This window comes from Dendrobates tinctorius, unplaced genomic scaffold, assembly GCF_039654945.1.
Source record: "Dendrobates tinctorius isolate UK_male_01 unplaced genomic scaffold, ASM3965494v1 ptg000155l, whole genome shotgun sequence".
NCBI lineage: Eukaryota > Metazoa > Chordata > Amphibia > Anura > Dendrobatidae > Dendrobates > Dendrobates tinctorius.
This window is the reverse complement of record NW_027361822.1, coordinates 3,759,813-3,786,378: the sequence shown is the minus strand read 5'-3', so window position 1 is coordinate 3,786,378 and position 26,566 is coordinate 3,759,813. Positions and strand designations below refer to the sequence as shown.

General features: G+C 44.1%; 1 protein-coding gene across 1 annotated transcript in view; it reads right to left on the bottom strand.

Annotated features, from left to right (window-relative positions):
* LOC141051167 (uncharacterized) overlaps window positions 1-12,740 on the bottom strand; it is an 80,036-nt gene extending 67,296 nt beyond the window's left edge. The window contains 2 exon segments of the mRNA XM_073548032.1: window positions 7,668-7,791; window positions 12,687-12,740. Coding sequence (XP_073404133.1) covers window positions 7,668-7,784 — 117 coding nt within the window. The 5' untranslated portion in view covers window positions 7,785-7,791; window positions 12,687-12,740.
* Window positions 12,741-26,566: the final 13,826 nt, after the last annotated feature.

Sequence of the window (26,566 nt, the reverse complement as noted above, 5' to 3'; positions counted from 1 at the left end):
ATTATATCTGAGGTCACTGACAGAGATAGAGCCTCCTCCATTATATCTGAGGTCACTGACAGAGATAGAGCCTCCTCCATTATATCTGAGGTAACTGACAGAGATAGAGCCTCCTCTATTATATCTGAGGTCACTGACAGAGATAGAGCCTCCTCCATTATATCTGAGGTCACTGACAGGGATAGAGCCTCCTCCATTATATCTGAGGTCACTGACAGAGATAGAGCCTCCTCCATTATATCTGAGGTCACTGACAGAGACAGAGCCTCCTCCATTATATCTGAGGTAACTGACAGAGATAGAGCCTCCTCCATTATATCTGAGGTCACTGACAGGGATAGAGCCTCCTCCATTATATCTGAGGTCACTGACAGAGATAGAGCCTCCTCTATTATATCTGAGGTCACTGACAGGGATAGAGCCTCCTCCATTATATCTGAGGTCACTGACAGGGATAGAGCCTCCTCCATTATATCTGAGGTCACTGACAGAGATAGAGCCTCCTCCATTATATCTGAGGTCACTGACAGAGATAGAGCCTCCTCCATTATATCTGAGGTCACTGACAGAGATAGAGCCTCCTCTATTATATCTGAGGTCACTGACAGAGATAGAGCCTCCTCCATTATATCTGAGGTCACTGACAGAGATAGAGCCTCCTCCATTATATCTGAGGTCACTGACAGAGATAGAGCCTCCTCCATTATACCTGAGGCGTAGCAACTGTTTGTGGCGCCCGGGGCGGTCGAAAAATTTGCCGCCCCTTTGGTCGTTGATAATTCGGAAGCATCCGAAGAGCTCACACTACACGCAAAGATCTAAATTTTTAGTCTGCTACTAACTCTGCTGTTATTATTTCTAAATTTCTAGACTTTCATCTTCTTGCAGTTCTCTATATATATATGTATGTATTAGCTTGATGATGCTGGATGAAGACCTAATGGCTTTTTTAATAATAATTTTTAATAATGTGACAGAAAAAAACCCAGAAAGTACAAATTATTTTGGCGGACAGGGGGCGGACACTGACAGCTTGGGGCCCCTGTGCAAGAAATGTGTCCGGGCCCCCCTCCTTTTATATATATATATATATATATATATATATATATATATATATATATATGTATATATATATATATATACATACAGTCATATGTTAAAGTTTGGGCACCCCTATTAAAGTTAACCTTTTTTCTTTATAACAATTTTGGTTTTTGCAACAGCGATTTCAATTTCATATATCTAATAACTGATGGACTCAGTTATATTTCTGGATTCAAATGAGGTTTATTGTACTAACAGAAAATGTGCAATCTGCATTTTAACAAAATTTGACCGGTGCAAAAGTATGGGCACCTCAACATAAAAGTGACATTAATATTTCGTAGATCCTCCTTTTGCAAAAATAACAGCCTCTAGTCGCTTCCTGTAGCTATTAATGAGTTCCTGGATCCTGGATGAAGGTATTTGTGACCATTCCTGTTTACAAAACAATTCCAATTCAGTTAAGTTTGATGGTCGCCGAGCATGGACAGCCCGCTTCAAATCATCCCACAGATGTTCAATGATATTCAGGTCTGGGGACTGGGATGGCCATTCCAGAACATTGTAATTGTTCCTCTGCATGAATGCCTGAGTAGATTTGGAGCGGTGTTTTGGATTATTGTCTTGCTGAAATATCCATCCCCTGCGTAACTTCAACTTCGTCACTGATTCTTGCACATTATTGTCAAAAATCTGCTGATACCGAGTTGAATCCATGCGACCCTCAACTTTAACCCCTTCATGACCCAGCCTATTTTGACCTTAATGACCTGGCCATTTTTTGCAATTCTGACCAGTGTCCCTTTATGAGGTAATAACTCTGGAACGCTTCAACGCATCCTAGCGATTCTGAGACTGTTTTTTCGTGACATATTGGGCTTCATGTTAGTGGTAAATTTAGATCGATAATTTTTGCGTTTATTTGTGAAAAAATCAGAAATTTGGCGAAAATTTTGAAAATTTCGCAATTTTCAAATTTTGAATTTTTATTCTGTTAAACTAGAGAGTTATGTGACACAAAATAGTTACTAAATAACATTTCCCACATGTCTACTTTACATCAGAACAATTTTGGAAGCAAAATATTTTTTTGTTAGGAAGTTATAAGGGTTAAAAGTTGACCAGTGATTTCTCATTTTTACAACAAAATTTACAAAACCATTTTTTTTAGGGACCACCTCACATTTGAAGTCACTTTGAGGGGTTTATATGGCAGAAAATACCCAAAAGTGACACCATTCTAAAAACTGCACCCCTCAGGCTACTCAAAACTACATTCAAGAAGATTATTAACCCTTTAGGTGTTTCACAGGAACTAAAGCAACATGGAAGGAAAAAAAGGACATTTTAATTTTTCCAACAAAAATTTTCTTTCAGCATCAATTTTTTCATTTTCACATGGGCAACGGGATAAAATGGATCCTAAAATTTGTTGGGCAATTTCCCCTGAGTACACCGATACCTCATATGTGGTCAAAAACCACTGTTTGGGCGCACGGCAGGGCTCAGAAGGGAAGGAGTGCCATTTGACTTTTTGAATGGAAAATATGCTGGAATATTTAGCGCTTGCCATGTCGCGTTTGGAGAGTCGCTGTGTGCCTAAACACTGGAGCTCCCCCACAAGTGACCCCATTTTGGAAACTAGACCCCCCAAGGAACTTATCTAGATGCATAGTGATCACTTTGAACCCCCAGGTGCTTCTCAAATTGATCCGTAAAAAAAAAAAAGTACTTTTTTTCACAAAAATTATCTTTTAGCCTCAGTTTTTTCATTTTCACATGGGCAACAGGATAAAATGGATCCTAAAATTTGTTGGGCAATTTCTCCTGAGTACACTGATACCTCATATGTGGTCATAAACCACTGTTTGGGTGCACAGCAGGGCCCGGAAGGGAAGGAGCGCCATTTGACTTTTTGAATGGAAAATTAGCTCCAATCGTTATCGGACACCATGTCGCGTTTGGAGATCCCCTGTGTGCCTAAACATTGGAGCTCCCCCACAAGTGACACCATTTTGGAAACTAGACCCCTTAAGGAACTTATCTAGATGTGTAGTGAGCACTTTGAACCCCCAAGTGCTTCACAAAAGTTTATAACATAGAGCAGTGAAAATAAAAAATCATTTTTTTTCCTCAAAAATGATTTTTTAGCACGCTATTTTTTTTATTTTCACAAGGGTAACAGGAGAAATTGGACCAAAAAAGTTGTTGTCCAGATTGTCCTGAGTATGCTGGTACCCCATATGTGGGGGGGGGCACTGTTTGGGTGCACGGCAGGGCGCAGAAGGGAATGAGCGCCATTTGACTTTTTGAAATTAAAATTAGCTCCAATCGTTAGCGGACACCATGTCGTGTTTGGAGAGCCCCTGTGTGCGTAAACTTTGGAGCTTCCCCACAAATGACCCCATTTTGGAAACTAGACCCCCTAAGGAACTTATCTAGATGCATAGTGAGCACTTTGAACCCCCAGGTGATTCACAGAAGTTTATAATGCAGAGCAGTGAAAATAAAAAATCTTTTTTTTTCCTAAAAAAAAATTTTTTAGTTGGCAATTTTTCATTTTCACAAGGGTACTAGGATAAATTGGACCCCAAAAGTTGTTGTCCAGTTTGTCCTGAGTACGCTGGTACCCCATATGTGGGGGGAACCACTGTTTGGGCACACGTTGGGGCTCAGCAGGGAAGTAGTGACATTTTGAAATGCTGACTTTGATGGAATGGTCTGCGGGCGTCATGTTACATTTGCAGAGCCCTTGATGTACCTAAACTGTAGAAACCCCCCACAAGTGACCCCATTTTGTAAACTAGACCCCCCAAGGAACTTATCTAGATGGGTGGTGAGCACCTTGAACCCCGAAGTGCTTCACAGAAGATTGTAACGCAGAGCCATGAAAATAAAAAATCTTTTTTTTTCCTCAAAAAATGAATTTTTAGCTCGCAATTTTTTATTTTCACAAGGGTAACAGGAGAAATTGGACCCCAAAAGTTGTTGTCCAGTTTGTCCTGAGTACGCTGATACCCCATATGTGGGGGATGACCACTGTATGGGCACACGTCAGGGCTCGGAAGGGAAGTAGTGACGTTTTGGTATGCAGACTTTGATGGAATGGTCTGCGGGCATCATGTTACGTTTGCAGAGCCTCTGATGTGCCTAAACAGTGGAAACCCCCCACAAGTGACCCCATTTTGGAAACTAGACCTTCCAAGGAACGTATGTAAGATGTGTTGTGAGCACTTTGAACCCCCAAGTGCTTCACAGAAGTTTATAATGCAGAGACGTGAAAATGAAAAAATCATTTTTTTCCACAAAAATCATTTTTTAGCCCCCAATTTTTTATTTTCCCAAGGGTAACACGAGAAATTAGTCCCCAAAAGTTGTTGTGCAATTTTTCCTGAGTATGCTGATACCTCATATGTTGGGGTAAACCACTGTTTGGGCACACGTCAGGGCTTGGAAGGGAGAGAGCACCGTTTGACTTTTTGAACGCAAAATTGGCTGGAATCAATGGTTGCACCATGTCGCGTTTGGCGACCCCCTGATATGCCTAAACAGTGGAAACCCCTCAATTCTAACTCCAACCCTAACCCCAACACACCCCTAACCACAGCCCTAACCCTAACACATCCCTAACCACAAGCCTAACCCTAATTCCAACGCTAACCCTAATTCCAACCCTAACCCTAATTCTAACCCTAATTCCAACCCTAACCCTAATTCCAACCCTAACCCTAATTCAACCCTAACCCTCTTTCCAACCCTAACCCTCTTTCCAACCCTAACCCTCTTTCCAATCCTAACCCTAACCCTCTTTCCAATCCTAACCCTAACCCTCTTTCCAACCCTAACCCTCTTTCCAACCCTAACCCTCTTTCCAACCCTAACCCTCTTTCCAAGCCTAACCCTAACCCTCTTTCCAACCTTAACCCTCTTTCCAACCCTAACCCTAACCCTCTTTTCAACCCTAACCCTCTTTTCAACCCTAACCCTAACCCTAATGGAAAAATAAAAATATTTTCTTTATTTTATTAGTTGTGCCTACCTATGGGGGTGATAATCGGGGGTTTATTTACTTTTTCTTTCATTTTGATCACTGTGAGAGTGATCAAAATGAAAGAATGGAATCTGCAGCCGGCAGATTCGGGCGGGCGCACTGCGCATGCGCCCGCCATTTTCTAAGATGGCGGCACCCATGAACCGGACCCGCCGGACACCGGGAGCGACAGGGGGACTTAGAAGGTGCCGGGGGAGGTGAGAGGGGGTGAGGGGGTTATCGGAATCTGGCGGGGAGCAGAGGGAATGGGAGGGGGGCAGATGATGACAGCGGCGGCAGATCGCCGCTGTCATTCAGTTGCGGGGGGGGGCGATCGCCGATGGGGGGGGTGGAATCGGTGTCTCCAGCCATGTCCGATGCTACAGCAGCATCGGCCATGGCTGGATTGTAATATTTCATCAATTTTCACTTTAAATACCGTTTCTCATGATTTGATACACCTGGCTATGAAGTTCAAAGCTCAAAGAGGTTACAAAACCAATTTAGTGCTTCAGGAAGTCAGTAAAAAGTAGTTAGGAGTGTTCAAATCAAGAAAATGATAAGGGTGCCCATACGTTTGCACCGGTCAAATTTTGTTTAAATGCAGATTGCACATTTTCTGTTAGTACAATAAACCTCATTTGAATCCAGAAATATAACTGAGTCCATCAGTTATTAGATATATGAAACTGAAATAGCTGCTGCAAAAACCAAAATTGTTATAAAGAAAAAAGGTTAACATTAATAGGGGTGCCCAAACTTTAACATATGACTGTATATATATATATATATATATATATATAGATATTGATATTATATAGCCACACACACACATACAGGTATATACAGTTGTGGCCAAAAGTATTGACACCCCTGCAATTCTGTCAGATAATACTCAGTTTCTTCCTGAAAATGATTGCAAACACAAATTCTTTAGTATTATTATCTTCATTTAATTTGTCTTAAATAAAAAAACACAAAAGAGAATGAAGCAAAACATTGATCCTTTCACACAAAACTCCAAAAATGGGCCAGACAAAAGTATTGGCACCCTCAGCCTAATACTTGGTTGCACAACCTTTAGCCAAAATAACTGCGACCAACCGCTTCCAGTAACCATCAATGAGTTTCTTACAATGGTCTGCTGGAATTTTAGACCATTCTTCTTTGGCAAACTGCTCCAGGTCCCTGATATTTGAAGGGTGCCTTCTCCAAACTGCCATTTTTAGATATCTCCACAGGTGTTCTATGGGATTCAGGTCTGGACTCATTGCTGGCCACCTTAGAAGTCTCCAGTGCTTTCTCTCAAACCATTTTCTAGTGCTTTTTGAAGTGTGTTTTGGGTCATTGTCCTGCTGGAAGACCCATGACCTCTGAGGGAGACCCAGCTTTCTCACACTGGGCCCTACATTATGCTGCAAAATTTGTTGGTAGACTTCTGACTTCATAATGCCATGCACACGGTCAAGCAGTCCAGTGCCAGAGGCAGCAAAGCAACCCCAAAACATCAGGGAACCTCCGCCATGTTTGACTGTAGGGACCGTGTTCTTTTCTTTGAATGCCTCTTTTTTCCTCCTGTAAACTCTATGTTGATGCCTTTGCCCAAAAGCTCTACTTTTGTCTCATCTGACCAGAGAACATTCTTCCAAAACGTTTTAGGCTTTTTCAGGTAAGTTTTGGCAACCTCCAGCCTGGCTTTTTTATGTCTCGGGGTAAGAAGTGGGGTCTTCTTGGGTCTCTTACCATACAGTCCCTTTTCATTCAGACGTCGACGGATAGTACAGGTTGACACTGTTGTACCCTCGGACTGCAGGGCAGCTTCAACTTGTTTGGATGTTAGTCGAGGTTCTTGATCCAACATCTGCACAATCTTGCGTTGAAATCTCTTGTCAATTTTTCTTTTCCGTCCACATCTAGGGAGGTTAGCCACAGTGCCATGGGCTTTAAACTTCTTGATGACACTGCGCACGGTAGACACAGGAACATTCTGGTCTTTGGAGATGGATTTGTAGCCTTGAGATTGCTCATGCTTCCTCACAATTTGGTTTCTCAAGTCCTCAGACAGTTCTTTGGTCTTCTTTCTTTTCTCCATGCTCAATGTGGTACACACAAGGACACAGGACAGAGGTTGAGTCAACTTTAATCCATGTCAACTGGCTGCAAGTGTGATTTAGTTATTGCCAACACCTGTTAGGTGCCACAGGTAAGTTACAGGTGCTGTTAATTACACAAATTAGAGAAGCATCACATGATTTTTCGAACAATGCCAATACTTTTGTCCACCCTCTTTTTTATGTTTGGTGTGGAATTATATCCAATTTGGCTTTAGGACAATTCTTTTTGTGTTTTTTCATTTAAGACAAATTAAATGAAGATAATAATACCAAAGAATTTGTGTTTGCAATCATTTTCAGGAAGAAACTGAGTATTATCTGACAGAATTGCAGGGGTGTCAATACTTTTTGGCCACAACTGTATATTACATAGTCTCCTTTATGTTTATTGCTGTCCTTTACACAGTGCCCTCTCTTGTTATGTACAGTACCGTCCCTTACATATTGGATTATATAGAGCCCTGTTTTTTATTACATACCGTCCTGTCTTGTTGGCTGTATAATGCAATGATGGCTGATGGAGCATGGGAAAGCTTCCTTACTAATGGAGGAGCTGATGGACTGGTAGTTTGGTCACCTCCTCGATCAGCAGTCATTTTATATCTAAAAAGATAGGAGACTATGTAATAAAAGAGGGCACTGTAAATAACAAAATTAACAAGAATACACTATGTAAGAGACAGCACTATACATAACAGCAGAGGAAGCTATATAATAAGGGACGGCATCATATATAACTAGAGAGGATGATACGTAATAAGGGATGGTGTTATACATAATAAAAGAGGAAAAGAGGAAATATGTAACTAAGTATGGTGTTATACAGAATTAGTGAGTACACTATATACTAAGGGACTGTGTTAGACATAATAAGCGATAATGTCTTCTTCCACCTCCCCCTGTTCCTAAGGCCATTATAAGTCCCCCTTCCTCCCATCCCAATCCCCCACACCCCGCATTGTCCTCCTCCCCTCGCATCCCATTATTGTCCTCTCCCCCACCCAATCATTGCCCTCTTCACCACCTCCATCATTTTCTTCTCCTCCAGCACTATCTTTGCTTTCTCCCCCACCACTCCCATCACTGCCCATTCCACCACCTCCATCATTTCCTCCTCCACCACCACCCCCATTTATTGCCCTTTCCACCACCCCCATCATTGCCTTCTCCCCATCACTCCCATCATTGCCTTCTCCTTCACCCCATCATTGCCTGCTCCATCACCCCATCATTGTCTTCTCCCCATCACTCCCATCATTGCCTTCTCCATCACCCCCCATCACTGCCTTCTCCCCATCACTCCCATCATTGCCTGCTCCATCACCCCATCACTGTCTGCTCCATCACCCCCATCATTGCCTGCTCCATCACCCCATGACTCCCATCATTGCCTTCTCTGCATCACCCCCATCATGGCCTTCTCCCATTACCCCCCTCAAGGCCTTCTCCCATTACCCCCTCATGGCCTTCTCCCATTACCCCCATCATGGCCTTCTCTCATTACCTCCATCATGGCCTTTTCCCATTACCCCCACATAGCCTTCTCCAATTACCCCCTCATGGCCTTCTCTCATTACCCCCATCATGGCCTTCTCCCATTACCCCCACATGGCCTTCTCCCATTACCCCCACATGGCCTTCTCCCATTACCCCCACATGGCCTTCTTCCATTACCCCCTCAAGGCCTTCTCCCATTACCCCCTCAAGGCCTTCTCCCATTAACCCCATCATGGCCTTCTCCCATTACCCCCTCATGGCCTTCTCCCGTCACCCCAGGCATCACGGCCTTCTCTCCCCATCACAGTCTTCTCATGTCCCCATCTCCTCCAGGGCCAGGCTAACCTACAGACACACACACAAACATACACACAGACATGCACACACACATACATACATACACACACACACAGAGACAAACACACAGACATATACACACACAGACATACACACATACATACACACACAGACATACATACACACAGACACCACCTCTCTCCTCTCACCTGTCCGCAGCATCGTCCGCGCTTCCTCGCTCACACAGCAGCGGCCGCTGAATGATGACGTCATTCAGCGGCGCTCCTCTGTGTCAAATAGGAAGCGCGGCCTCCGGGCAGGAAGAAGGACGGACCCTTGCAGCTCCGCTCCTGCTATTCCCTCTTGCAGGCAGCGGAGCTGCTATGATCGCTCCCTGCCCGCCGCTGCACTGCACTGTGCCTCCGCGCTTCTCCCACAGAGAGGAATTGCTGCTGCTGCCGCCCCCACACACGTGCCGCGTGGGGCGCACCGCCCCCCCACGCTACGCCACTGAGGTAACTTACAGAGATAGAGCCTCCTCCCTTATATCTGAGGTTACTGAGATAGAGCCTCCTCCATTATATCTGAGGTAACTGACAGAGATAGAGCCTCCTCCATTATATCTGAGGTTACTGAGAGATAGAGCCTCCTCCATTATATCTGAGGTCAGTGACAGAGATAGAGCCTCCTCCATTATATCTGAGGTCACTGACAGGGATAGAGCTTCCTCCATTATATCTGAGGTTACTGAGAGATAGAGCCTCCTCCATTATATCTGAGGTCACTGACAGAGATAGAGCCTCCTCCATTATATCTGAGGTTACTGAGAGATAGAGCCTCCTCCATTATATCTGAGGTCAGTGACAGAGATAGAGCCTCCTCCATTATATCTGAGGTCACTGACAGAGATAGAGCCTCCTCCATTATATCTGAGGTCACTGACAGGGATAGAGCCTCCTCCATTATACCTGAGGTAAGTGACAGAGATAGGGCATCCTCCATTATATCTGAGGTCCCTGACAGAGATAGAGCCTCCTCCATTATATCTGAGGTCACTGACAGAGATAGAGCCTCCTCCATTATATCTGAGGTCACTGACAGAGATAGAGCCTCCTCCATTATATCTGAGGTCACTGACAGAGATAGAGCCTCCTCCATTATATCTGAGGTCACTGACAGAGATAGAGCCTCCTCCATTATATCTGAGGTCACTGACAGAGATAGAGCCTCCTCCATTATATCTGAGGTCACTGACAGGGATAGAGCCTCCTCCATTATATCTGAGGTCACTGACAGGGATAGAGCCTCCTCCATTATATCTGAGGTCACTGATAGAGCCTCCTCCATTATATCTGAGGTAAGTGACAGAGAGAGAGCCTCGGATTGGCTGTGAATCTTCTGGTTTAACCCCTTAGTGACGGAGCCAATTTTTTAAATTCTGACCAATATCACTTTATGTAGTGATAACTCTGGAACGCTTCAACAAATCCTATTGATTTTGAGACTGTTTTTCGTGGCACATTATAATTTATGATAATGGTAAATTTAGGTTGATATGTTTTGTGTTTATTTATAAAAAGTTTCAGAAATTTGACAAAAATGTAAAAAAAATTGCAATTTTCAAAAGTTGAATGATTATCCCTTTAATCCAGATAGTCATATCACACAAAAACATTAATAAATAACATTTCCCACATGTCTGCCTTACATCAGCACCATTTTAAAAATGCTAATTTATTTTATTAGCCTTTTAGGAGGTTTAATAATGTAGCCGCAATTTTTCATTTTTTCAAAGAAATTTACAAAATTTATTTTTTTGAGGGACCTATCCAGGTTTGAAGTGACTTTGGGGGGGTCCTATATATTGGAAGACCCCAAATGTGATACCATTTTAAAAACAGCACCCCTCGACATACTGAAAACTGCTGTCAGATAGTTTATTAACCCTTCAGGTGATTTTCAGGAATTAATGCAAAGTGGTATAGCCGGAATGAAAAAGTGTTTGTTTACCACCTAAATGTCGCTGACTTCTGAACTGACCGCTATAGCCGGCAGACTCTAAGGCCGCTATTTGGCCATGAACTGCTATGGCAAACATCAGGACCACACAATCATGATCTCGGCGTGTCAATTAGATTAAAAGCGGAAGCCCTCACAATCTATTAACCATTTATTAGATGTAGTCACTTTTGACAGCAGCAACTAAGGAGTTAAACATATCTGGATGGTGCCAACACTGATCATTTGTGATACAGCAAGTTGTCAGCTATAGTGTACAGCCGACAGCTGCAGGATTGTCACCTGTATGGGGATGCTATTCTCTTATCTCAGGTCAGTAAAAAGACGTACTGGCTGTCATTAAGGGGTTAAAGTGGTAGAGCAGAAAGAAAACAATAGCGCAATAGGGTCTTAACTAGTTAAAAGATAGGGCGGGTGGGTGATGGAACTGCTCACCTTGCTCTGGTTGTGTGGCTACAACCACAGAAAGTAATCACATAGAAAGACTCCTGCAGACCCATGTGGATGTATAATTAAATGTGGCGGGAGGAGATGGGGTTAATCCTGCGCTGCATATTGGGGTGAAAGATGATGGATGGAGCCAACTAAGAATCGGATAATATGCCCCAGGACAAAATCACATGTGGAACTGGAATAAGTGATCAGTTTATGTTCCCTAATGTAAGGCCAGTTTCATGCATCCGCATTTCACAGTCTGCACTCGGCCCATAGTGCACGGACTGGTGGGCAAGTGTCTTCTCACTAGAACTCATCGGCCTCACATAAGTCTATGCGGCTGCGGAGCTCGCCTCAAGAGACCTCCAGCCAGTCTGTCTGAGTATGGGCCCGAGAACATTGGTGTATGAAACCGGCCTAAAAGTAAAAGTTCTCATTGCTGCATTATCCTTGGTACAATATAGACTAGCTAGGTGTTTGGTCATGAAGATCTCACCTGTGAAGGGAGTGAATGATTCCAGAAGAATAACATAGGTGGATTGTGTGACCAGTAGTGATAAGGTGTTATCCCATCATGCTCAGGTGCTAACCGAGCGTCTTTGGCGTGCTCGAAAAATATGTTTGAGTCCCCGCGGCTGTTCTACAGCTACAACACATGCAGGGCTTGTCAAACAGGCCTATGTAATCACTGAGATTAATATGTCGCGGTGAGCACCATGACCTACAATTGACCACGGGATCCCGTTGTAACAGCCATGATCAAAGAAAGCTCCAGATTGGCTATTAACCCTTTGGTGACTAGATGGAGGGAGGGGCCGATGTTTTGCCCCATTGGCGTCCCACAACTTGTTTCAATGGGTTGACATTATAGCCATGGGACTAAAAAAAAAGGTACCAGAGCAGCTCCAATAGAAATAGGAATCACAAAGACAACAACAAAGATACATAGATCTATCTTCTGGAATTCTATGTGTCCACCATACTTCCATCTGAAGGTACAGAGAACAGCCCCTCATGTCCACCATTCCTCCCCACATCCTGGGGGACATTCTCAGATGAAAGAAACTGTGTGGGAGGTAGGCGACATGTCATATCATCTGTATCTGCGTCCCCTGCACCATCTGAGGTCAGAAGCAATGATGTCACTATATCAACCAGGGCCAGGGGTAACAACAATGCACCAAAATGTCACCAGCACTGAGGGGGTTACTGCCCCCTGTGCCCAGTAATGGGGAATCTCCAGCACCTACCTCCACCTGCAGAGCCGCACACCACATATATGGCTGCTCTGTGCGCACAGGACCTGGGATGAGGTCACAGGAGGGGAGGAGTCAGAGGTCACATAATCAGGGGCCGCAGGAGGGGTTTACAGGCATTCATATAAAAAAAAGAGAAATATCCCTAATAACTATCCCGCACCATTAATTTGTCAGGACACCTGTCAGTGATAACCCCATCTGTGCTAATTATCTAGGATTTATTACTGTGATGAGGATTAATCCCCTATTAATGCGAGATAGGAACAATCTCACCCAAATCCATAACAGGCGGCTCAGAAGAGGTGCTCAAAAATTATCCTTCATACAATTAGGGGGGATTTGCTCGAAGGAGCACTTCATCGCATTCAAACAGTCCCTCACTACTTTCAAGGCCACACTCGCCACAGCTAAACAAACCTACTTCTCACCTCTCATATCCTCCCTGTCTCACAACCCTCAACAGTTATTCAACACCTTCAATTCTCTCCTCCGTCCCCCAGCACCTCCTCCCTCCCCACTCATCTCAGCTGAAGACTTTGCCTCATTTTTCAAGCAGAAAATTGATAACATTAGGGACAGTTTTGGTCAACAACCCCCAGAGCCCTTCCTCCTGACTTCCCAGCCCTCCACCTTCAAAACCAACTTCTCCACCATTACAGAAGATCGACTCTCCACTCTACTCTCAAGATCACATCTCACCACCTGTGCACTCGACCCAATCCCATCCCACTTCATACCAAACCTCACCACAGTCTTCATCCTAACCCTAACCCATCTCTTCAACCTATCACTAACAACTGGTGTTTTCCTCTCAAGCTTTAAACATGCCTCCATCACACCTATCCTCAAAAAGCCCTCTCTTGACCCATCCTCTGTATCTAGCTATCACCCTATATCACTTCTCCCCTACGCCTCCAAGCTACTGGAACAACACGTCTACCTTGAACTGTCCTCCCATCTCTCTTCTTGCTCCCTCTTCGACCGCTTACACTCTGGCTTCCGGTCACACCACTCCACTGAAACTGCCCTTACTAAGGTCACCAATGACCTCTTAACAGCCAAGAGCAAGCAACACTACTCTGTCCTCCTCCTCCTGGACCTGTCGGCTGCCTTTGACACAGTGGACCATTCCCTATTATTACAGACCCTCTCATCCCTCGGCATCACAGACTTGGCCCTATCCTGGATCTCATCATACCTAACAGACCGGACATTCAGCGTCTCCCACTCACACACCACCTCCTCACCTCGCCCCCTATCTGTCGGAGTCCCACAAGGTTCAGTCCTTGGGCCCCTGCTGTTCTCTATTTACACCTTTGGCCTGGGACAGCTCATAGAATCTCATGGCTTTCAGTATCATCTTTACGCTGATGACACACAGATCTACATCTCTGGACCAGATATCACCTCCCTACTAAACAGAATCCCTCAATGTCTGTCCACTATTTCATCCTTCTTCTCCGCTAGATTTCTGAAACTCAACATGGACAAAACAGAATTCATCATCTTTCCCCCATCTCACGTGACCCCCCCTACGAACCTATCAATTACAGTAAATGACTGCCCACTCTCTCCAGTCCCACAAGCTCGCTGCCTCGGAGTAATCCTTGACGCTGATCTCTCCTTCAAACCACATATCCAAGCCCTTTCCACTTCCTGCCGACTTCAACTCAAAAATATTTCACGAATCCGTTCATTCCTCACCCAAGAATCTGCAAAAACCCTAGTCCATGCCCTCATCATCTCTCGCCTTGACTACTGCAACCTCATGCTCTGTGGCCTCCCCTCAAACACTCTTGCACCCCTCCAATCTATTCTAAACTCTGCTGCCCGACTAATCCACCTGTCCCCCCGCTATTCCCCAGCTTCTCCCCTCTGTCAATCCCTTCACTGGCTCCCAATTGCCCAGAGACTCCATTACAAAACCCTAACCATGACATACAAAGCCATCCACAACCTGTCTCCTCCATACATCTGTGACCTCGTCTCCCGGTACTTTCCCGCACGCAACCTCCGATCCTCACAAGATCTCCTTCTTTACTCCCCTCTTATCTCCTCTTCCCACAATCGCATACAAGATTTCTCTCGCGCATCACCCCTACTCTGGAACTCTCTACCACAACATATCAGACTCTCACCTACCATCGAAACCTTCAAAAAGAGCCTGAAGACCCACCTCTTCCGACAAGCCTACAATCTGCAGTAACCACCGATCGACCAAACCGCTGCACGACCAGCTCTACCCTCGCCTACTGTATTATCACCCATCCCTTGAAGATTGTGAGCCCTCGCGGGCAGGGTCCTCTCTCCTCCTGTACCAGTTATGACTTGTATTGTTTAAGATTATTGTACTTGTTTTTATGTATACTCCTCCTTACATGTAAAGCGCCATGGAATAAATGGCGCTATAACAATAAATAATAATAATAATAATAATTTGGAATTAATCCAATCCCCACAGTGCACCCTGGCCAAAATGTGGACAAAGTATTCCAGATGAGTCCTGACCTGGTATTGAGCAGTTATGCAGAGGCGTATCTAGGCTTCCTGGCACCCGGGGCAAGAATTTGGTTTGGCGCCCCCCCCCCTCCACACCAAGTACATATATGCGACTTGCACTCTTAGCCATATACCCACGAGCTGCTCTCCCTAATACTCTCAATGTTCAGTAAAAAACTGAAAGCAGGAAGAGAAGCTCATTGTCAAGTATGAAAATCGCATATGAGTGAAGTGTCCGTGTGATGACTACTGGAGCCTGCAGAGCTGAATCCTGACATTGTAGCTTCTGAATTCTCACAACGAATGCACTGCACACTTAGGATTCTCCCTTGCTGATGTACAGTCATGTCAGCATATGTATGTGATTTATATACTTAGAATCATAGAATCATAGAATCGTAGAGTTGGAAGGGACCTCCTGGGCCATCTGGTCAAACCCCCTGCTCAAAGCAGGATTCGCTAAATCATCCCAGTCAGATGTCTGTCCAGCCTCTGTTTGAAGACTTCCATTGAAGGAGAACTCACCACTTCTCGTGGCAGCCTGTTCCACTCATTGATCACTCTAACTGTCAAAAAGTTTTTTCTAATATCTAATCTGTGTCTCCTCCCATTCAGTTTCATCCCATTGCTTCTAGTCTTTCCTTGTGCAAATGAGAATAAAGTTGAGCCTTCTACAATGTGACAGCCCTTTAGATATTTGTAGACAGCAATTAAGTCTCCTCTCAGTCTTCTCTTTTGCAAACTAAACATTCCCAAATCCTGCAACCTTTCCTCATAAGACAGGGTTTGCAGACCGGTCACCATTCTGGTCGCTCTTTTCTGAACTTGCTCCAGTTTGTTGATGTCTTTTTTAAAATGTGGTGCCCAAAACTGGACACAATATTCCAGATGAGGTCTGACCAAAGAGGAGTAGAGGGAAATAATGACTTCACGTGATCTAGACTGTATGCTTCTGTTAATACATCCTGGAACTGCATTTGCCTTTTTAGCTGCTGCATCACACTGTTGACTCATATTCAGTCTGTGATCTATTAGTATACCCAAGTCTTTTTCACATGTGCTGTCACTTAGCCCTATTCCTCCCATTCTATATATGCTTTTTTCATTTTTATTGCCCAGATGTAGTACTTTGCATTTCTCCCTGTTAAAAACCATTCTGTTAGTTACTGCCCACTTCTCCAGTTTATTTAAATCTTTTTGAGTCCTCTCTATCTCTTCTCTAGTATTAGCTATCCCTCCTAGCTTTGTGTCATCAGCAAATTTAATCAGTTTACCCTCAATTCCTTCATCTAATTCGTTGATAAAGATGTTGAACAATACAGGGCCCAGGACAGAGCCCTGTGGTACCCCACTTGAGACATTCTTCCAACTGGATGTGCAGCCATTTACGACCACTCTTTGGGTCCGATCACTAAGCCAGCTATGAATCCACCTAACAGTTGCCTTGTCCATTCCATACTTAGTCATTTTTTCAATAAGGATTGTATGAGAGACTTTGTCAAATGCTTTGCTGAAGTCAAGATATACTATATCTACAGCATTTCCTTGATCCACCCAATCAGTGATACCGTCATAGAAGGAAATTAAGTTAGTCTGACATGACTTATTAGCTACAAACCCATGCTGACTCTGTTTGATCACTTCATTCTTATCCAGGTATTGACTTACATGTTGTTTAATAATTTGTTCAAAGATCTTTCCTGGTATAGAAGTCAGACTCACCGGCCTATAGTTGCCTGGGTCCACCTTCTTCCCCTTTTTGAAGATAGGAACAACATTTGCTCTTCTCCAGTCTTCTGGCACTTCTCCTGTTCTCCAAGAATTTTCAAAGATTATGGAGAGTGGTTCAGAAATTTCTTCTGCTATCTCCTTCAGTACTCTGGGGTGTAATTCATCTGGACCTGGAGACTTGAATTCATTTAGGTTAGCTAAGTGTTTCCTCACTATCTTTCTGTTTATAGATATCCTGGATTCTTCTATTCCCTTAATAGGACAGTGAATAACAGTTGGTGTTACATTTCCTTTCTGAGAGAAAACAGATGCAAAATAGGAATTTAAAAGTTCAGCCTTCTCAACATCCTGTCTTACCATTTCATCATTTTCATCCTGTAAAAATCCTATAGCATCTTTGACTTTTCTTTTACTTTTGACATATCCCCAAAATCCTTTATTATTGCTTTTGACATCTCTTGCAAGCCTCAATTCATTTTCAGCTTTAGCTAATCTGATTTGTGCCCTGCAGATTCTGCAGACAGCATTATATTCTTCTTTAGATATGCCTCCCTCTTTCCATTTTATAAACATTTTTTTCTTCCTTTTTAGCATGTGCTTAAGTTCTGTGTTCACCCATCCTGGTTTCCTTAAATGCTTCCTATTCTTCCCTCTTTTCGGAATTGTTAACAACTGTGCTTTGAGAATTTCATTTTTCAAGATTTCCCATCCTTCCTGGACATTTTTGTCTTTAAGGATATCCAGCCATTGGATTCCTCCAATTATCTTTCTGAATCCCTTAAAATCTGCCTTTCTGAAATCTAACCTTGACGTCTGAGTCTTCACAGGTCTTCCGCCTCTAGTTATCCAAAATTCTAAAATAGCATGGTCGCTACCTCCTAGGGTTCCAGCCACTTTTACCTCCTCAACCATTTCCTCCCTGTTTATAAGGATTAGATCCAAGGTAGCAGTTCCCCTTGTTTTCTCCCCTACCTTTTGGAAGATAAAGTTGTCAGCAAGAGAGGATAAGAATTTCCTTGACCTGTTAGTTTTGCCTGAGAGAGATTCCCAACAAATGTCTGGATAGTTGAAATCTCCCATGACAACTATGTCATATTTTTTGGAGAACTTGGCCATTTGATGCATAAAGAGTTCATCCATATCTTCAGCTTGCACAGGCGGCCTGTAGTAAATGCCTACAATGGTGTCCTTTCCATTGTTCTGTCCTTGTATTCTTACCCAAACAGTTTCCACAGAACTCCCAGTCTCTGAAGCTTCAATCTCTGTGCAGATATATGCGTTTCTAACATACAATGCAACACCCCCTCCTCGTTTATCAAGTCTGTTTCTTGCAAATAAGTTGTATCCTTCTAGTCTTGTATTCCAATCATGTGTATCGTCCCACCAAGTTTCAGTGATTCCAATGACATCATATTTCTTTTCCTGTGTTAGTAGTTCCAATTCTCCTTGTTTGTTGCCCATGCTTTGTGCATTAGTATAGAAACATTTTAGTTTGTGATTGGTTTCTCTTTCTCCAATATTTTTATTAGATTCTTTCGTCTTTGTTCTTCCTTTCCACTTCTATTAGCAGAGTTCTCAATAGCATTTGTCAGGTGTATGGCTTTTTCTGGTCTTTTGCTTCCCTTCCCATGTTGTTCTAGTTTAAAGCTCTCCTTACAAGTGTAGCAAGGCGACTTCCAAATACATGCTTTCCAGTCTTCGTAAGGTGCACCCCATCTCTAGCAAGTAGTCCATCGTATAAGTAGTTCACTCCGTGATCCAGAAATCCAAATCGTTGCTGACGGCACCATCGACGTAGCCAGTTGTTCACCTGCAGAATCTTATTCCACCTCCTTGTTCCATGGCCATCCACTGGGAGGATGGAAGAGAAGACCACCTGCGCTCCCAGTTCTTTCACTTTCTTGCCTAAGTCTTCAAAGTCTCTGCAGATGGTTTCCAGGTCGTTTCTTGTGGTGTCATTTGTCCCCACATGTAGTAGCAGGAATGGGTAGTCATCTGTAGGTCTGAAGAGTCCTGATATCCTGTCAGACACATCTTTAATTTTTGCACCTGGAAGACAGCACATTTCTCTTGAAGTTATATCCGGTCTGCAGATAGCGGCCTCTGTTCCTCTCAACAGGGAATCCCCCATGACCACCACTCTCCGTTTCTTCTTCACAACATTTTTCTTTCTCCATCCAGGAGGACTCTGAAGGCGTACAAGGTTGCTGTTTGTTGGCAAAGTCTTATCCTGATGTATTTCTTCATCATTTTCCTGCGTGAGAGCCTGGTACTGGTTCCTGAGCAGTATGGGTGCTGACTGCCTCCTGATCCTCCTGCTTCTCTGGGTCACATGTCTCCATTCCTCTGTTTCTTCAGGTGCACTTCGAATTTCTTCTCTTTCTGTAACCTGAAGAGATAATTCTGCTCTGTCCAAGAACTCTTCACCTTCCTTAATGATCTTCAACGTAGCCAACCTCTCTTCGAGATTTTGCAACTTTTCCTCCAACAGGGACACAAGCTTGCATTTGTGGCATGTGAAGTTTGGCTTTTCCACTGGTAAGTCTGTGAACATGTAGCAAGAAATGCAGCTCACCAAATGGCTCCTGGCCTCTTCCATCTTGAGATTTCTTAAAAATGATGAAAGATGAGCCAAAATTCGGCGCGCGGTTTTTCCGATTTCCTCTTTTCAGCTGCAACGGCCAAAACCCAGTGATCGTTGAGCTCGCGGAGACTCTTCACTTATCCCAGAAGGCACTGGGAATATGCAAATGATCTCCTCAAGACTCTTCCCCTGGTTTTTTCTGGCCACATTCCGACTAGACGTGCCCGGCCTCGCTCCGTTCATTTTCACTGAGTGAGGCCACACATGTCTAGACCGTATGTATGTAAATCACCAGCATGAGAGAATCCTGACAGCGTTCAGTGAGCACTGTGAGAATTCAGAAGTCTGCAGTCACCTAGAATGACTGCAGACTCAGCACAAACCTGGACAACCCCTTTACTGTTCCTAACATAAATAAAAACATGAGAATTAGTCAGTATCACAAATAACATTTACATCCAGGTACCTTATAGATGACGTCATCTCTGGAGTCATTCTCCTTTTCTTCTTCTTGTCCAGACCTCATGATGAGTTTTCTCATCCACAGCCGTCTCTATAGACTTCCATCTTCTCCGGTCTTCTGCAGCAAATCTCCACACGATGCCCTTAAAGATAGAAGTGTCATTATAATGCTCCTGAATAAAAATGTCTGCAATATACTGTCATCTCACACTATTCCCCTCCCTCCTCTAACATCCCTCTGTTCACCATACTGTCTCCTCATATATTTACCCCCTCACTCTCTATACTGTCTGCTCACACATACCCCCGACTCCCCATACTGTGTCTGCACACACCCAATCACCCTCACTCCCCATACTGTGTCCACATACATTAACCCATTCGCTCCCCATACTGTCTGCACCCAACCCCCATACTGTTTCCTCATACATACTCTGTGTCCTCAAATCTCCCCACACACATTAAATCCCCCCCTATCCCCACTCCCAAATTCCCCCCACACATTATGTACCCCCATCCAAATCCCCCACACATTAAATAACCCCCATCCCCACTCCCAAATCCCCCCACACATTATGTACCCCTCACAAAAATCCCCCACATACTAACCCCATCCCTACTCATTAACCCCCCCAAACAATAAACCCCATCCCCACTCCCAAATCCCCCCACACATTATGTACCCCTCACAAAAATCCCCCACATATTAACCCCAGCCCTACTCATTAACCCCCCAAACAATAAACCCCATCCCCACTCCCAAATCCCCCCACACATTATGTACCCCCACTCCAAATCCCCCACATATTAACCCCATCCCTACTCATTAACCCCCCAAACAATAACCCCCATCCCCACTCATTAATTCCATCCCCACTCATTAACCCCCCGTCCATACTTCCAAATCCCCCAACACATTATGTACCCCCCCACACATTAACCCCCATCCCCACTCATTAACCTTCCACAAATTAATTCCATCCCCACTCAATAACCCCCATCCCCACACATTAACCCCATTCCCACTCTTTACCCCCACACAGTAACCCCCATCCCCACTCATTAACCCCCCACACATTAACCCCATCCCCACTCTTTAACCCCCCCACTCTAACCCCCCACTCATTAACCCCCATCCCCACTCATTAACCCCCCACGCATTAACCCCATCGCCACACATTAACACCCCCCATCTTCGGTGGTTTCTTCAGCTCCACATTGGAGCACACCACCAGCGCTGAGCGTTCACTCTGGGTGCCGGGGAGTGACGTCAGCAGCGTGATCACATGACATGTCACGCTGCTGACGTCGCTCTGGCCCGGCGGTCAGAGCTGCAATTGTACTGGCGTCTATACAGACATCAGTACAATTGTTCCCTGGGAGCCGGCACTCGCACCTTCTCTGCGCCAGCTGTCAGCTTGACAGCTGACACAGAGAACCGCCGACTCCCAGGCCGGGGGGGCGGCAAAACGCAGCCGCCAGGGAGGACACTGCGTACCGCTGCATTAGGCGGCCCGGACTGCGCCCCCTGCCGGCTGCGCCCGGGGCAACTGCCCCGGCTGCCCCCCCCTAGATACGCCCCTGCAGTTATGATTCAGTAATTTTTTTCTGAAATGTGTAAGATGCTCAGATACATATTTTTTAAACGTTGTCTATGCACATGATTTTTTGAATAAAGAACAAGAGTTCATCCGGGAGGATGGCGTGCAGACTTTTTCTTCAGTCACAAGCTCTTGACCACTTACTTTGTGTGACATGGAACCACTGTCTGTGTGTGTGTTGACCTGGGCCATGCGATAGTTCTTGGCATGGCCATAGATACACCTTACCCCCACCCCAGGGATTAGCACATGTGGAAGTGTGGCAATTTCCAGGGTCACTAAACTCCCTGAGTCCCAAAGTTCCAGCACTTGGACAGCATTCACAGGCACTTGATCTACTTGAAGCCCTTCACCAGAGTGACAGCCATCACTGTAGGCAGTTTAAGCGAAGCTGGAGCTGCTCCATCCAATGCTGTAGTCCATTGGTTCTGAGACTTGGTCGGTGCCACCAACTGTCTCCGAGGCTATGTGAACCTCGCGCCTGGATATTGCCGCCCTCGGCTTCCTCTGCACAACGCCCACTTTTCCTGAGCCACACCAGCGATGCCATGACTCCGCAGCAATGTCACCCTCTGGCAGGAGAGTTCCTCCATGCTTTCAAACTGTTTACAATGCTGTAGCTGCCTTTACCCAGGACACTCAATTTGTACACTGCAATCGCCTGTGCTACCTGGGACTTCGCACCTGCATTTCATTCACCAATTGTAGGGATTTACGCTCTCTGGTAGAAATTAAGAATTAGGCCTTATGTAGTGTTCACAGAAGCAATGCAGTTTTGGTCCAAACACGTGAAGTTTTTATAACTTTCCCCAGGTTGCACAACCTCAAAATCATAACCAAAATTTCCTAACCTTGTCCAGGCATTAATTCAACAGAACAAGCCCTAGCTACTCATACACGGCTAAGCTAGCCCCAGATAAGTCAATGAAAACAGCTATTGTCCATATCAGCCACTGATACTTGCTGTTCTCTACACGTGGCCTGTGCATTTAATCATCATCACATACAACCCTTGGTAAAAATTATGGAATCACCGGCCTTGGAGGATGTTCATTCAGTTGTTTAATTTTGTAGAGAAAAAGCAGATCACAGACATGGCACAAAACTAAAGTCAATTCAAATGGCAACTTTCTGACTTTAAGAAATACTAAAAGAAATCAAGAGCAAAAAATGTGGTAGTCAGTAATGGTTACTTGTTTTAAACCAAGCATAGGGAAAAAATTGTGGAATCACTCAATTCTGAGGGAAACAATTATGGAATCACTCTGTAAATTTTCATTCCCAAAACTAACACCTGCATCAAATTAGATCTAAGTAATAAAACAAACTGACGGCACATCTAGAACTAGTCTGAATAGGTGCATACCAAAAGGCAACTTACATATTAAATAGAAAATGGCAGCACACCAAATATGAAATATGTGAAATACGAAGTTAATATTTAATATGTAAGTTGCCTTTTGGTATGCACCTATTCAGACTAGTTCTAGATGTGCCGTCAGTTTTTCTATTACTTGTATACTGTTTTTCTGACTGAGCACTCCGCCCTTCATCAAATGGTGATTTTAATCGCATTCAATCACATGTTTGGTTCCTATCGACCTATATATATAGGCTTTATCATGTTACTAGCCAGAGGTCAGTTCACACCAGGCAGTCAGTATAGGGACCCATTCAATCTGAGATCACCTTGTCGCTGGTGAATGGGCTCACATCTTTTGGCCAAACTTTGTGCTAAGTATCTCATATGTTTTTCAAGATTGCAAAAGCCATTATGCTATTCATATTTCACTTATTTCATATTTGATATGCCTTATAAAAGCCATTATGAAATGTATTACTAAAGCCATTTTGCTATTCGTATTTCACATATTTCATATTTGGTGTGCTGCCATTTTCAAATTAGATCTACTCATTAGTCTGAATCTAAAAAGGAGTGAGCACACCTTGGAGAGCTGTTGCACCAAGTGGACTGACATGAATCATGATTCCAACACGAGAGATGTCAATTGAAACAAAGGAGAGGATTATCAAACTCTTAAAAGAGGGTAAATCACGCAATGTTGCAAAATATGTTGGTTGTTCACAGTCAGCTGTGTCTAAAATCTAGACCAAATACAAACAACATTGGAAGGATGTTAAAGACAAACATACAGGTAAACCAAGGAAGACATCAAAGCGTCAAGACCGGAAACTGTCTCCAAAACAGGAAATGCACAACAAAACAAATAAGGAATGAATGGGAGGAAACTGGAGTCAACGTCTGTAACTGAACTGTAAGAAACCGCCTAAAGGAAATGGGATTTACATACAGAAAAAGTCATCATTAACACCTAAACAGAAAAAAACAAGGTTACAATGGGCTAAGGAAAAGCAACCGTGGACTGTGGATGACCGGATGAAAGTCATATTCAGTGATGAATAGCGAATCTGCATTGGGCACCGTGATGATGCTGGAACTTTTGTTTGGTGCCGTTCCAATGAGATTTATAAAGATGACTGCATGAAGAGAACATGCAAATTTCCACAGTCATTGATGATATGGAGCTGCATGTCAGGTAAAGGCACTGGGGAGATGGCTGTCATTACATCTTCAATAAATGCACAACTTTACGTTGATATTTTGGACACTTTTCTTATCCCATCTATTGAAAGGATGTTTGGGAATGATGAAATCATTTTTCAAGATGATCATGCATCCTGCCATAGAGCAAAAATTGTGAAAACATTACTTGAAAAAAGACACACAAGGTCAATGTCATGGCCTGTAAATAGTCCGGATCTCAATCCAAATGAAAATCTTTGGTGGAAGTTGAAGAAAATGGTCCATGACAAGGCTCCAACCTGCAAAGCTGATCTGGCAACAGCAATCAGAGAAAGTTGGAGCCAGATTGATGAAGAGTACTGTTTGACACTCTTTAAGTCCATGCCTCAGAGACTGCAAGCTGTTATAAAAGCCAGAGGTGGTGCAACAAAATACTAGTGAGGTGTTGGAGTGTTGTTTTGTTGGTTTGTTTTTCATGATTCCATAATTTTTTCCTCAGAATTGAGTGATTCCATAATTATTTCCCTATGCTTGGTTTAAAAAAAGTAACCATTACTGACTACCACATTTTTTGTTCTTGATTTCTTTTATTGTTTCTTACAGCCATAATGTTGCCATTTGAATTGACTTTAGTTTTGTGCCATGTCTGTGATCTGCATTTTTTCTACAAAATTAAACAACTGAATGAACATCCTCCAAGGCCGGTGATTCCATAATTTTTTCTATGGGTTGTATGTCAGTGCGGGCTCATCGGAATAGATTACAATCCTTTCTCGCACAGAAAACTTCATATACTGAAGAGGTATGGTCCTAAGTACACTGCTCAAAAAAAATAAAGGGAACACTAAAATACCACATCCTAGATATCGCTGAATGAAATACCACAGTTGCAGATTTTTATTCATTGCATAGTTGAATGTGTTCAGAACAATAAAACATAACAATTATCAATCTAAATCAAAATGAATATCCCATGGAGGTCTGGATTTAGAATGATACTCAAAATCAAAGTGGAAAATCAAAGTACAGGCTGATTCAACTCTAGTGGAAATGCCTCATGACAAGGAAAAGATGCTCAGTATTGTGTATGGCCTCCACGTGTCTGTATGACCTCCCTACTGTACAACGTCTGGGCATGCTCCTGATGAGGCGGCGGATGGTCTCCTGAGGGATCTCCTCCCAGACCTGGACTTAAGCATCCGCCAACTCCTGGACAGTTTGTGGTGCAATGTGACGTTGGTGGATGGAGCGAGACATGATGTCCCAGATGTGCTCAATCGGATTCAGGTCTGGGGAACGGGCGGGCCAGTCCATAGCTTCAATTCCTTCATCTTGCAGGAACTGCTGACACAGTCCAGCCACATGAGGTCTGGCATTGTCCTGCATTAGGAGGAACCCAGAGCCAAACGCACCAGCATATGGTCTCACAAGGGGTCCGAGGATCTCATCTAGGTACCTAATGGCAGTCAGGCTACCTCTGGCGAGCCAATGGAGGGCTGTTCGGCCCTCCAAAGAAATGCCACCCCACCCCATTACTGACCCACTGCCAAACCTGTCTGCTGAAGAATGTTGCAAGCAGATCGCTCTCCACGGCATCTCCAGACTCTGTCACATGTGTCACATGTGCTCAGGGTGAACCTGCTTTCATCTGTGAAGAGCACAGGGCGCCAGTGGCGAATTTGCCAATCTTTGTGTTCTGTGGCAAATGCCAAGCGTCCTGCACGGTGATGGGCTGTGAGCATAACCCCCATCTGTCGACGTCGGGCCCTCAAACGATCCTCATGGAGTCGGTTTCTAACCGTTTCTGCAGACACATGTACATTTGTGGCCTGCTTGAGGTCATTTTGCAGGGCTCTGGCAGTTCTCCTCCTGTTCCTCCTTGCACAAAGGCGGAGGTAGAGGTCCTGCTGCTGGGTTGTTGCCCTCCTCCAGCCCCCTCCACGTCTCCTGGTGTACTTACCTGTCTCCTGGTAGCGCCTCCAGCCTCTGGGCACTATGCTGACAGACACAGCAAACCTTCTTGTCACACAGCTCGCATTGATGTGCTATCCTGGATGAGCTACACTACCTGAGCCACTTGTGTAGGTTGTAAAGTCCGTCTCATGCTACCACGAGTGTGAAAGCACAACCAACATTCAAAAGTGACCAAAACATCAGCCAGAAAGCATTGGTACTGAGATGTGGTCTCTGGTCCCCACCTGCAGTACCACTCCTTTATTGAGGGTGTCTTGATAATTGCCAATAATTTCCATCTGTTGTCTATTCCATTTGCACAACAGCATATGAAATTGATTGTCAATCAGTGTTGCTTCCTAAGTGGACAGTTTGATTTCACAGAAGTTTGATTTACTTGGAGTTATATTTTGCTGTTTAAGTGTTCCTTTTATTTTTTTGAGCAGTGTATGTTTCAGTATCCCCTTCAGGCCAAGCTCCAGCAGCTTCTAACACC